General features: G+C 35.3%; 2 protein-coding genes across 5 annotated transcripts in view; both read left to right on the plus strand.

Moving 5' to 3' along the window:
- The first annotated feature begins 207 nt into the window (after nt 1-207).
- LOC127971099 (microfibril-associated glycoprotein 4) overlaps nt 208-12,709 on the plus strand; it is an 89,943-nt gene continuing 77,441 nt past the window's right edge. Inside the window, exons 1-2 of one of the 4 annotated variants that reach the window (XM_052573888.1) lie at nt 208-388; nt 504-556. In XM_052573888.1, coding sequence (XP_052429848.1) covers nt 298-388; nt 504-556 — 144 coding nt within the window. In that variant the 5' untranslated portion in view covers nt 208-297. The remainder of the gene's footprint in view (nt 389-503; nt 557-12,709) is intronic. The other 3 variants (XM_052573891.1, XM_052573890.1, XM_052573889.1) reach the window with 3 other exon arrangements.
- LOC127971250 (microfibril-associated glycoprotein 4-like) overlaps nt 672-12,709 on the plus strand; it is a 70,021-nt gene continuing 57,983 nt past the window's right edge. The window contains exons 1-4 of the mRNA XM_052574147.1: nt 672-842; nt 1,091-1,106; nt 1,335-1,496; nt 1,686-2,884. Coding sequence (XP_052430107.1) covers nt 672-842; nt 1,091-1,106; nt 1,335-1,496; nt 1,686-1,942 — 606 coding nt within the window. The 3' untranslated portion in view covers nt 1,943-2,884. The remainder of the gene's footprint in view (nt 843-1,090; nt 1,107-1,334; nt 1,497-1,685; nt 2,885-12,709) is intronic.

Consider the following 12,709-nt stretch of genomic DNA (forward strand, 5'->3'; position numbering starts at 1 on the left):
CATATTATATATTATTTACATATGTTCATCAGAAGAAAGAAACACATACAGGTTTAGAACAACATGAGGATAATTAAATAATGACAAGATTTTTATTTTTGGCTGAACTAGCCCTTTAACTTGTTCATTGTTTCTTGAGGCGTTGGTTGCAAATGCAGATAAAATCAATGTTGAAATAAATTTCCTTTTCAATTCCTCTGATGATAATAGAACAGGTTGCAAAAAGCAAAGACAAAAAAACTTGTCCTTTTATGGCATCAACACCATGACCGTCCTATAAAGATTTTTTTTTGGTACATGTCAGACAAAGTGGAGGATCCTGATGATCAGAAAGATATAAAAAGATGCATTCATCGCCTGAACATTCACAAGATTCTGAGCGTATACGGTGAGTTTTATAATTTTACAGGAAAATGTATATTATGGTTTCTTTCTTCAGAAAATGGCAGAATGCATGTTTATTCTGTAATAAAGGGACTGTATTTGTCTGAACTGTATTTCAGGTGAATCTGATCCTCTGAGCTGGACGTCTGAAGCGATGATCACTAACATGATTGTGAGTTTCTGTGAGAATGTGAGTGTGATTTTGTCAGATGTCGATCAGCAGACTCAGATCTTGAGTTTGTGTCTCTTAGGTGTTGCTGTGTTTGTCTGCTCTGTTTCCCGTCTTAATGTGCGCTGAAGAGGTCAAATCAGATTTTCTTTATGTCAAAGACTGCTCTGATATTTATGCGAGTGGATATAGCACCACTGGTGTGTACACCATCACCACAGCAGATGGACCGGTGCAGGTCTACTGTGATGTGGAGGCTGTCGAAAAAACTGAAACGGGACACTGGCTGGTATGTGATTCAATGTGCAGAAGGATATTTTATTATCAGACACACCCCAGTATGAATGACATCATGATTTCTAGTAACTATAATAAGCTGCTATTCAAATAGTCGCTCAGTTATTTTATTTATGCTCTTTATATCTGTCAGAATTTACATTTGTTACAATAAAGGTTGTACACCTTTAACATATTTTTAAAAGATGAATGATGTGTGAAAACGATGAATGGTTTCTGAATGTTTCAGGTGTTTCTCAGGCGAATGGACGGCGAGGTGAATTTCTTTAGGCGATGAAAGAGTTATAAGAGGGGTTTTGGTAATAAAACAGGCGAACACTGGCTAGGTGTGTATTTTTGTCAGACGTTTGGGCTTAATAATGCAAACAGTGAAAGAATAAACAATCACAAACAGACAGACAGGAAGGACTACAGTATAAATGCTGATTATATTTGTTATTAAAGTTATTAAACCAGTTTTATTTCATGTTTTCGACTGGTTTAGAGTTTCTTCATCAGTTGACGCGTAAGGATCAGTTTAAACTCAGAGTAGATTTGGAGGACTTTGATGGGAATAAGGCTTACGCTGTGTACAAGTCTTTCTCTGTGGGCTCTGAGTCTGAAGGGTACAAACTGCATGTGAGCGGCTTCGTCGACGGAGGAGCAGGTGAAACAAACTTCCGTCAGTTTAGTTTCCAATTTCTAAATGTACTAGTGAAATGAAGAATTTAAGCAAATAAAATGGTAGTAATTAAGTATTTAGTAATTAAAGATTTTAATAAAACATTTTTTAAAGTCACTTTATTTTAAACGTCTAAATGAAAATGTCTCCAATGAAAGTTTCTCCTTTCTGTAGGTGACTCTTTATATTATCACAATGGGATGAAGTTCTCTACCTATGACAACGACCAAGATAATTCAGGGAGCAATTGTGCTATGATATATTTTGGAGGAGGGTTTTGGTACAACAAATGTTATTACACAAACCCCACTGGGCACTATTTGTGGGAGAATGATGGGACATTAATGGACACTGGAGCCACCTGGTACTATTGGAAGAACAGCTGGGATCCTCTGAAGTCCATCACCATGAAGATCAAACGTGTGAAGTAGAGCTGGGCTTACAAACGCTTCACTGCAGCTTTTTGTGCACTCCACAGCTTCATGCATATATCTTAAAATATGGTGACAAACAAGTCCATTTTTATGATGAAAATTGTTTCAAAACGTGAAGAAATTTTTAATATGAAACAATTTCACTCATATTCTCTTGAATTAAAAAATATATATAAAAAATAATTTGGCAGGTTCCTGAAAAATCCTTTGCCCTTTAAAAAAAAAAAAAAAAAAAACTGTGTTGAAATTCCAGGACTTGACTTGATGATGTTTAGGGTTATATTCATGCAGAATTATTAAAAACTATCAAGTGTTCACAAACTTTTAAAGCAGCACTGTATGTTATATAATTTAAACTACCATTATTTCATAGCATTATGCAATATTATATACAATTTTGTAGAATGTTGTAAGAAATTAATCTTTTAATCACATCACGCTGGACATTTCAGTGTTTTAGAAACACAAAAACTAAATTTGTCACCTGGAATGTCACCAGAGAGATATTTTGCTTGCAGGACCGTTTTTAAACATCCACACCAGACTCAGTAAAAAATGTCTATGTTTCTTTGTTCACAGGTATATTGTCTGATTCTCTGTTCGCCATTGCATTTGTAAGACTGCCAGCAGTAACATTTACAGAAAGGGGTGTCCACATAGTTTTAGCCAAATTTTGAAATGAATGATGCCAGTAAATGTACAAATACACAGATAAGACAATGACAGAACGGGGTCTTAAACCCAACCTTATTTCACTCTTGCACAGGTTTAGGAGTCTGGTCTGGGCTGCTTTTCCTAAAAGCATGGTAAGCCTTAATTCAGGTTTCAGTGGGACTATGATGTACTTAAGGTTACAATGCTTTTGGGAAATGCAGCCCTGATCTGCTGTGTTTCTGTTAAATAGACCTGACATATTTCAGTAGTTAATTCATGAGTGAGGTTCACCTAGTTTTGCTTGGACATTAGGTCAATATGTCAACATTTCATGACACTAGAAGAATTTCAACACATCTGTTGTGAAAAAGTGCAGTCACCGTTGTGCTTCAAGTTCATCATGCCAGCGATCTAGCGATAGCAAGACTATCTTGATAATTTTTCAGAGAGTCGTTTTTCAAGTTGTCACAGAAGAAGAAGGTTAATTTTGCTCAAATCCCTGGCATCTTTAGAAAACTTTAGTTATTAATGTGTAAAATTAAATTCACTTACATTTTTGAGAGGAAAACATTTTGTGGGTGAAATCCTGTCGTTTCAAAAGGCATCAGTAGGTTTGGCAGTTTCTCTTTTCCCAGCTCATGGCTTTTTTTTCACTGTGATTGTTCTGTAATTAATTATATTGAACATTTTATAATATGCATGGCATGGGGGTCTTTATCTTATTTTCTCTTTAAATAAAATGCAATGGGAGCTGCTGTTGCTATAGTACAGAATAAAACTTAATACTCATCACATTGAAAGATGAAGAGTGCATTTCTTGTTCACTTTGTAGAAATATTTTATGTTCAGCAAAACAAAGGCACTCATACACTACTTTTTGGAAGAACTATCCCTTTAAGCTTTTATTTTTCTTAAGGGGTTTGTTGCAATCAGATAATCACTTTCAGATTAAATCAATATAGAAATAAATTTCCTTTCTGATGGCTATGGGTGAGTATGACAAAGCAGGTTGTCAAATGAACAAAACCTTGTCCTTAATCGAACCCATTACTGTCCTAAAGAGATTTGAAGTGTTTTTATTTTTTATTTTTCATGTAAATGTCAGATAAAGAGGAGGATCCCAGATTTTAGAAAAAAACTTTCGGTCCTATTTAAAGTTGGTGCTAGTACAGGTTTGAGAACTAATGTCCTGGTTTCACAGACAGGCCTTAGACTAAGCAAGGATCATAGTTAAGTAAGGACGTTTAAGTCATTTTCAGTAACATGCCTTAGAAAAACATTACTGTTGTGCATCTTGAGACAAAACAAAGGCACTGTTTTTTTTTTTTTTTTTTTTTTTTAAAGATCAGTCAGTGCAATTGTCTTTTAGTTGAAACCACTCAGAATTACATTTTAGTCCAGGGCTGGTCTTAAGCATTGTCTGTGAAACCAAGGGTACAAGTAACACAGTTTGCTCATGTTTTACAATAAGGTCTTTGTTTGTTGTACATGGAATGATAATGTTCTTGATTTTTTGTACTAAGTGTGTGTTTGTGTGTTAGTAATGCTATATGTCATGGGGACAAAAGGACTCCACAAGGATAGTAATAAATAATGACCTTGTGGACATTTTGAGGTCCCCAATCAGGAATCAGGCTAATACATCTTACAGAATGATGTTTTCTATGATGGCCAGATTAGGTACTTTTGTATATAAGTGATTTTGCATTGTTCTCCAGACTCTTTCTAACTCTGCGGACCCGGTACCGGGTCCAAAAATAGCATACAAAATGTTTGTGTTTCATTTGCAAAGCCTTCCTTATATGGTATCAGCCCATATATGGGTTCATTTGAAAGCTTAGAGTGTTTTCTTTACAAAGAATACCATTAATCGGGGTTTTATGATACATAAAGTAGTTAAATTAAGCTACGAAATATACCCCCCCCCCCCATACATTTCCGTCTAACGATTGCAAATAATTTTTCATAAGAATGTGTATTTAAAATATTTTTCACAAAACAGTCAAGTCATATATCACATTTTATTGTGTGACAATCACAGACTGAATGATCTTCAACAGAATCGAGATGTAAAATTTCTCACCTCGTTGCACATTATTATTTATCCATCTTAGCACCATTTCATTCAGCCGCAAACAGCCACTTTTAATATAATGTTAAAATAAGATTTATTTGAAATTAATTACAAATAAAATGTACTTAAGTGCCGAAAATAACATTTAATTTGCTCTTATGTGTGTTCTTTAAAAGTATATTATTTCTGCAATAAGTACACATTATAAATATATACTTAAGCGCACTTCTTTTTCACATGGCGCATTATTAAATCTCAAATCTTCCATTTATTATTATTTTTTTGTTGTTGAAAAAGCAGTGGCAACACAGGTTCATGCTCATCTTAGTAATAATAACTTGTATGAGTGTTTTCAGTCAGGGTTTCGTCCTAAGCATAGCACTGAAACTGCACTAGTGAGAGTAACGAATGACCTGTTAATGGCTGCTGATGACGCGTGGTTATCTATTCTTGTTCTACTTGACTTGAGCGCAGCTTTTGACACAATTTCACACAGTATTCTCTTGCATCGACTATCTGGCATTGGTATCACTGATATTCCTTATGCCTGGTTCACTTCATACCTTTCAAACCGCACACAGTTTGTACAACTAAAGAAATTTCATTCCCAACCTTCTCCTGTTAGCTGTGGTGTCCCCCAGGGCTTTGTCCTAGGCCCCCTATTGTTCCTAATTAACCTTCTCCCACTTGGCAATATCTTGTCAAAATTAGGTATTAAATTTCACTGTTACGCCGATGACACTCAGCTTTATATTTCTACAAACCCTGATTCCATTCTCCCTCCTGCCTGTCTTACCAACTGCCTTCATGAAATAAATGTTTGGTTTTCTGCCAATTTCCTCAAACTTAATGCCAGTAAGACATTTGTACTAATTCTACCCTCTCTATTTCATGCAGTTTTTCATTATCCATTGATGGTTCTTCCATTTCTCCCTCCCGCCAGGCTAGGAATTTGGGGGTCATCTTTGACAGTACCTTATCATTTGATGCTCACATTAATAACATAACCAGGTCTTGTTATTTTAATTTCACCAATATTGCTCGCCTCCGTCCATTTCTCACACCGCATAGTTCTCTATTCTTGTTCATTCCATTGTCACCTCCCGCATCCATTATTGTAACTCTCTATCATCTGGTCTACCACACAAATCTCTTCATAAACTCCAGCTGATTCAGAATTCTGCAGCTCATATCATAACCCGGACTTCACCTATTGAACACATCACCCCATCACTTCAACAGCTACATTGGCTTCTTATCAACTTTTGGATTGAATTTAAAATTCTCCTCCTCACACACAAATCTCTTCATAACCTTGCTCCACCTTAACCTTTCAGACCTCTTACATCCCTACACCCTTTTTCAAACTCTCCGGTCCTCTTCACTGGGTCTCCTCCATACACCTTCAGCTCGCCTAACCACCATGGGCCATAGGGCCTTTAGTCGTGTTTCTCCTCGTCTTTGGAATTCTCTCCCAGTCAACATCCCTAATTCAGACACTTTAGCTCAATTTAAAGTCAAACTTAAAACTAATTTATTCAGAACTGCTTATCTTCTGTGTTTACTTTGTGCACTCAAGTCCAGTATTTTTATTTTTTCTTATTTATTTATTATTATTGCTGTTTTTTATTGACATTGTTATTTGCTGTTATTTTCTGTTTTAATATTGTTACTTGTTGTACGGTGACCTTGAGTGGTTTGAAAGGCGCCTTAAATAAAATGCATTATTATTATTATTATTATTATTATTATTATTATTATTATTATTATTATTATTATATTAGATTCAGAAACTCAGTGTAAAGCATAAAATTATGTTTTTGATGTAAGACATTGATGAAGAATGAATGTTAATTTATTGAGAATATGAAAGGGCTGTCACTGCAGAGCTTGTCTTGTGTGTAAAGTCCTGGTTTGGCTTGCATTCAAGTGATGATGATGTGATAACCTGCAAACACTGGAGGTCTGTACATTTAATTTAAGTTTGTTTATGCTGCAGATACTATTTTATTTAATTGTGAGGCTGATGATGTATAATTAGCTGCTGAGACACCCGTAACCCTACTATTCCTACTTCATCCCCCAACAAACGTTATGGGGAGATTTGAAAGTAGAGTTTCATTTGGAACTGTAACTCTTTCAAAACAGTCATGTTGCAACCCATTCTTTTTGAAAGTTTCAACAGCTTTTTAAGTCATGCATTATTACTACATGTTTTGTTTTGTTTATAACAGGACACCATAACTTTGTACATGTCCAAGGCGAAAAGCTTTATGCATTGTTAAAGTTTCTTGTTCTTGTTATTATTTTATGTCAGAATTAAAACATTCAAAACAAGTCAGTTGTTACAGTTGCTGCATAAGATGTATTAATTTATTCTCATTTCAGTTTTTCTCCAAAAATCTGCATGATTAAAATGTGATATTAAGTTATTACAAACAATAATTTATTATATTATATGTTATAGAACCTTTTTAGCATAAAAGGTTCTTTAGAGTTGAGTAAAGAACCATATGGTTCTATATCGAACCAACGTTTTCTTAATACTTTGGGACTAAAATGTACATGAAATTACCTAACTATGATTAACTGCAATATGCATGTAACATGAAATATGAATTGACAGGTCTGAGATTTGCTCGATATCAGTTTGACGCCATGCTAGAACTCCGCTGCCAGGAAAGTCTCAAAAATACACACGCAAATCCGAGGTGTTTTTATACAGTCTAAGGGTGATTCACATTCACTGCATATTATGGAGCCAGAATGATCTTAATAACAATTCAAGAAAAAGACGCGATGCACACATGAATGACCTAGTGCACATGCATGCGAAACAATACACGTGCACGAAAAAATAATAATAATTCACGTGAACAAAATAAGAATATAGATATTCATAAAATACATTTCACAAATGCAGAACACAATTCACGCATGTTCAACTGTGTACATTTTTTTTTTAATGTTTTTGAATTTTTAAATGGGCTGTGAATGTGAATCGCCTTGGATTTGGGTGTTACCGCTCATCAGTCGCCACTCAATGTTGTGAAAACATACTCGGACAAAAGCCTCCATATTTATTACTGATACCAACCCAAATTGGGTAAAATCAAGCCAGTTTCCTAACCCAACAGTCTCAACCGAGTGTTTGGATGGAAACAATTACCAGCATGTTTTATATGTGTATGCTATAAAAAAGTACACAGCCTGTTTTATAAGACTGTTGTTTTTAGGTCAATCAAACGTTGCGGGTTCTAATCTAAAGTGTTACCAAATTTTCCAAACCTTTAAATAACATTTTAATCATGTCGAGAAAACTGGACCAAAACCATTATTAGAATAATACAAATAGTTATTTAAATATAATATATAAAAAAAAATATATAACCCAAATATTTGGGGTTAAAGAGTTAGTATAACTATGTAAGAAATGTTTTTGTAACCTTTAAATAATCATGCCAAGAAAACAAGAAATTTGAGATGTTTTACGTGCAAGACAGTTTTTAAACGCCAAGATTTTTATTCGTCACATACACAATTACATCCTCACCAGACTCAGAAAAATAATTCCTTTTTACACAAGTGCATTATCTGATTCTCTAGAACAGCAGTTCTCAAAGTCTTAGTATTATTTTATAAGCACTTCTCAAAGACCTGGAGGGAATTCAATCCTGACCTGCCACCATTTCATATTTCAAGAGCACTAATTATATTTGCTATTTTGATAAATGCATGTTAAACTTGTAAATCATTTGTTTAGTTTTTTAAGTAGAAATGGTCCAAAATGAAATCGAAGGCGAGACATTTAAAGTTTTCCTGCTTGACATTGTTGTCATGACATCCAGTGAGCATATGACTTTTGACAAAATTGGGCAACACTTCATCATTCTGTATGAGTTATTTTATTTATTTATTGTTATCACTTAGATTATGGCCATTAGACTTATTATAGCAGTGTCCAGTGTTCCCATACAGTGTCCATTGAGTTATTTGTTGTGGCCCGTCACACAGGGCAGACAGGTGAACACAATGGTTAATAACTAATAATGAAATGAAAAATGAAATAAGGAAACAAACCAAATAAGTGCAAACAGGAACTGGACAGACAAGGTGACAAGACTAAAATGAAATGACAAAACAAAAGAAGTCAGATACTGGGACATATTTTAACATACATAAAATTAATTGTTTTACCACTTTTACACTTGCTATGAATTTTGAATGCAAAAGCCACTTTATTTTAAATCAAGTACATTTAAAATTGTGTTGATTTGTTATGCATGTTTTTTAAAAACAAGTTTTTTTTGTAGAATTTGAGAACCCCTGCCCTAGAAGTTAAGATTTATCCTCATAGAAATGACTATAACAGCCAAAACCAATAACAGAAAGGGGTGATTACATACTCTTTAGCCATATTTTGTAATAAATGCCAGTAGCTGCAGACAGATACACAGATAAAACCATTAATCTGACAGAATTAGACCTTAAACGTAATGTCATTTCACTCTTGCATGTGACATTAAGGGGTCTTGTTTGGTTTGAAGTGTTTCTGTTAAATACATGTTTTCAGCAGTTCATTCATGATTGAAGTTCACCTAGAGCATTTCAAGACACTGCAAGAATTTCAAAACTTGTTATTTAGAAGTGGAATCATTGTTGTGCTTCCTTTTTCACTGTCATTGGTGAGTCATTGGTCAGCTGTCACAGAAGGAGAAGTTAATTTCACATTGTTTTGTAACCACTAAAAGGCCTGAGATCTTTAGTAAACTTTAATAATTAACATGTAAACAGCATATAAGATAAAGCTTATATAAGGCAATGTAATTATGGCAAATTAGAAGTTAAATAACAAATGTAAATACACTATTAGAAAAACAAACACTTTTTTATATTTACTAAAATTTTACCAAATGTTTCACAACATTTAAAAACACTTGCTGTGGTGTTTAAGAGTACACTCTTAGAAAAAAAGGGGTTCATTGGGGTTCGATATAGAACCATATGGTTCTTTACTCAACTCTAAAGAACCTTTTATGCTAAAAAGGTTCTATAATATATAATATAATAAATTATTGTTTGTAATAACTTAATATCACATTTTAATCATGCAGATTTTTGGAGAAAAACTGAAATGGCACGCTTCGTGTGATATTAACTACATAAAATTGTATAGATATATACATTTTCAAACCCCCATATCTTGAATTTTGTGATCATTCACATGCATTCATAAATGCTTCTGAATACACCGAATAATGCAGTGAAAGAACGCACTCAAAATGCACATGCGCCACGCACACTAGTATGACTTCATAATGGAACTTTATATTAGCCTAGATGCATGCACTTTTTAGGCACGATTTGTTTAATTTTTGAATATACTTGATACTCTTAAAAGGCACATCATTAAAACAAAAAATACGACTTTACATATCACACCTAAACACGCGTGGAAAACATAATTAGAACTAGCTACTAAATTAGTTAAAAATGCCTATCCATATACAGATGTGATTCGCGAACCCCAACTTCCACTCAAATGGCTCAAATGAATCGCTATCCAGCTCCGAACTCCTGACTCAAATGATTCACGCTACTAACTCCCAAACTAACTCAAATTATTCGCGAAACCGTTCCGAACTCCCGAACTGATTAAAATGATTCTCGCTCAGAACTGCCAAACTGACTCAAATGATTCGCGAACCCGCTTTGAACTCCCAAACTGACTCAAATGATTTGCGAACACGCTTTGAACTCCCAAACTGACTCAAATGATTCGCGAACCCTCTATGAACTCCCAAACTGAGTCAAATGATTCGCGAACCCGCTACGAACTCCCGAACTGATTCAAATGATTAGCGATCCCGCTCCGAACTCAAATGATTCACGCTCCGAACTGCCAAACTGACTCAAATGATTCGCGAACCCACTTTGAACTCCCGAACTGACTCAAATGATTCGCGAACCCTCGATGAACTCCCAAACTGATTTAAATGATTCGCGATCCCCAAACTGAGTCAAATGATTCGCGAACCCGCTAAGAACTCCTGAACTGATTAAAATGATTCGCGATCCCGCTCCGAACTCTCGAACTGACTCAAATGATTCGCGAACCCGCTCCGAACTCCCGAACTGATTCAATTGATCCGCCATCCCGAAACTGACTCAAATGATTTGCGATTCCGCTCCGAACTCTCGCACTGATTCAAATGATCCGCGAAGCCACTCCGAACTCCCGAACTTACTCAAATGATTCGCGAGCTCCCGAACTGACTCAAATGATTCGCGAACCCGCTCCGAACTCCCGAACTGACTCAAATGATTCGCTAACCCACTCCGAACTCCCAAACTGACTCAAATGATTCGCGAACCCGCTCCGAACTCCCAAACTGACTCAAATGATTTGCAAACCCACTTTGAACACCAAAATGACTCAAATGAATCACGCCCAGAACTCCCGAACTGACTGATTCACAATCCGAAGTTCCCATCCAAATCAAATGACACCGAAAGCGCTACTATTGGTTTAGTTCTCTTATTTTATAACATTTACTGAAATTAAGGTACGAAAAGTATGTTGTTAACAAACAAAATATCAATATTTCCATTCCAAACTGCTTTCCACATCGAAATATCAACAAACATAACCAGGTGAGCAGATCACTCTCTCACTATTTGGTTGCTCCAGTCTTTATCCACTCATCATCATCATCCACCAATCAGAACACACGAGAACTCTTTGACTCTTTGAGAACTCTTCTTCAAAAGCTCATGCAGCAGCTCAACACTAGTTTTCTCTGAGGTGGTCGGATCACATCAGATTGTGGTTAATCTTGCAGATCATGACTTATATCTACTCTTCCTCTCCATGCAGTTTGGTAGCCTAATATAAAAATTCCTCCTTTGAACTCCCACCTCTTCTGTGGGATTTATTGTTCTGGGTCTGAATTTGGGTCTCAAAAAAGAAACATTTTCCATCTCCAAGGTGAACGTTATGACAGTTTACTGCTTAAACAGCTAACAGGGAACATTCTCAGAAGATGATCTCAAAGTTATGATACATATGTTACATATACATATATATGCTTGTTTATTTTAAACATTGCATGGTGAGGGTCTTTAAGTTAAATCTCTTGAAATAAAATACTATGTGAGCTCCTACAACCGCAATAGTAACGAACACAACTTTAATATGCATCTCGTTGAAAGATAACCAGTGCATTTCAGTGTTATAATTGTGGTCAAGCACAATTTGCTTCATACCTTCTGATCAGCAGCATTAACACCATGTCACTGCAGTTGTGTTCAGTCACCAAAACCATGTTAATGATTTTTGGAATGTTATGCAAAATCCATTTTCCATGGTTTGGACATAAATGTGTGTTGCCAGTGTGTGAACACAACCAGCCTACAATGATAAAAATCCACAAACTCTTTTTTTTTTTTTTAAATCCCCATAAAAGCATTATAAAATCTCATTAGACATGCCATTTTTATTCTCTGAACAGTGTGATATCATATAGTTTAGGCCTCACTCACGGCCATTGACTGAGAGTCCTGCATTACCATCATTTCTACCTCAGCGAGTTGTGTTTGGTTGTACGCTGTCATACATTTTTTTCTGCGCTCAAACAGCTGTAACATCAACAATGTCTTGTAAGCAATGCTGGTGTTCTGTGTTTGGATGTAAGACTGAACATAAGAGTCATCATTTTATCAAAAGATCTGAGCCACTGAGGATGCACTGGGTCCCTTTCATTTTTGAAAGTAATGTGTCTCAAAATGATGTGGTTATAGTGCTCAGCTAACATTTTAACCATATTTTTGTGTGTGATTTCAATAAAGCGCATAGCAGAAAAATTATCAAAGTATCTGTGTGTATGTGCGTTAGTCATCTTTCAATGTAAATGGGTTGTGAAAACTCTTCAAGTACATAAAAGTTTCAAATAACATTTCCGAGATGTCCTGGTTCAGTTTCATCGTTTTTTTTGTTTTTTTTTTAATATAGGTGTTTTAGGTTCAAACGTATGGCT

Source organism: Carassius gibelio, chromosome B14 (genome assembly GCF_023724105.1).
Source record: "Carassius gibelio isolate Cgi1373 ecotype wild population from Czech Republic chromosome B14, carGib1.2-hapl.c, whole genome shotgun sequence".
Classification (NCBI taxonomy): domain Eukaryota; kingdom Metazoa; phylum Chordata; class Actinopteri; order Cypriniformes; family Cyprinidae; genus Carassius; species Carassius gibelio.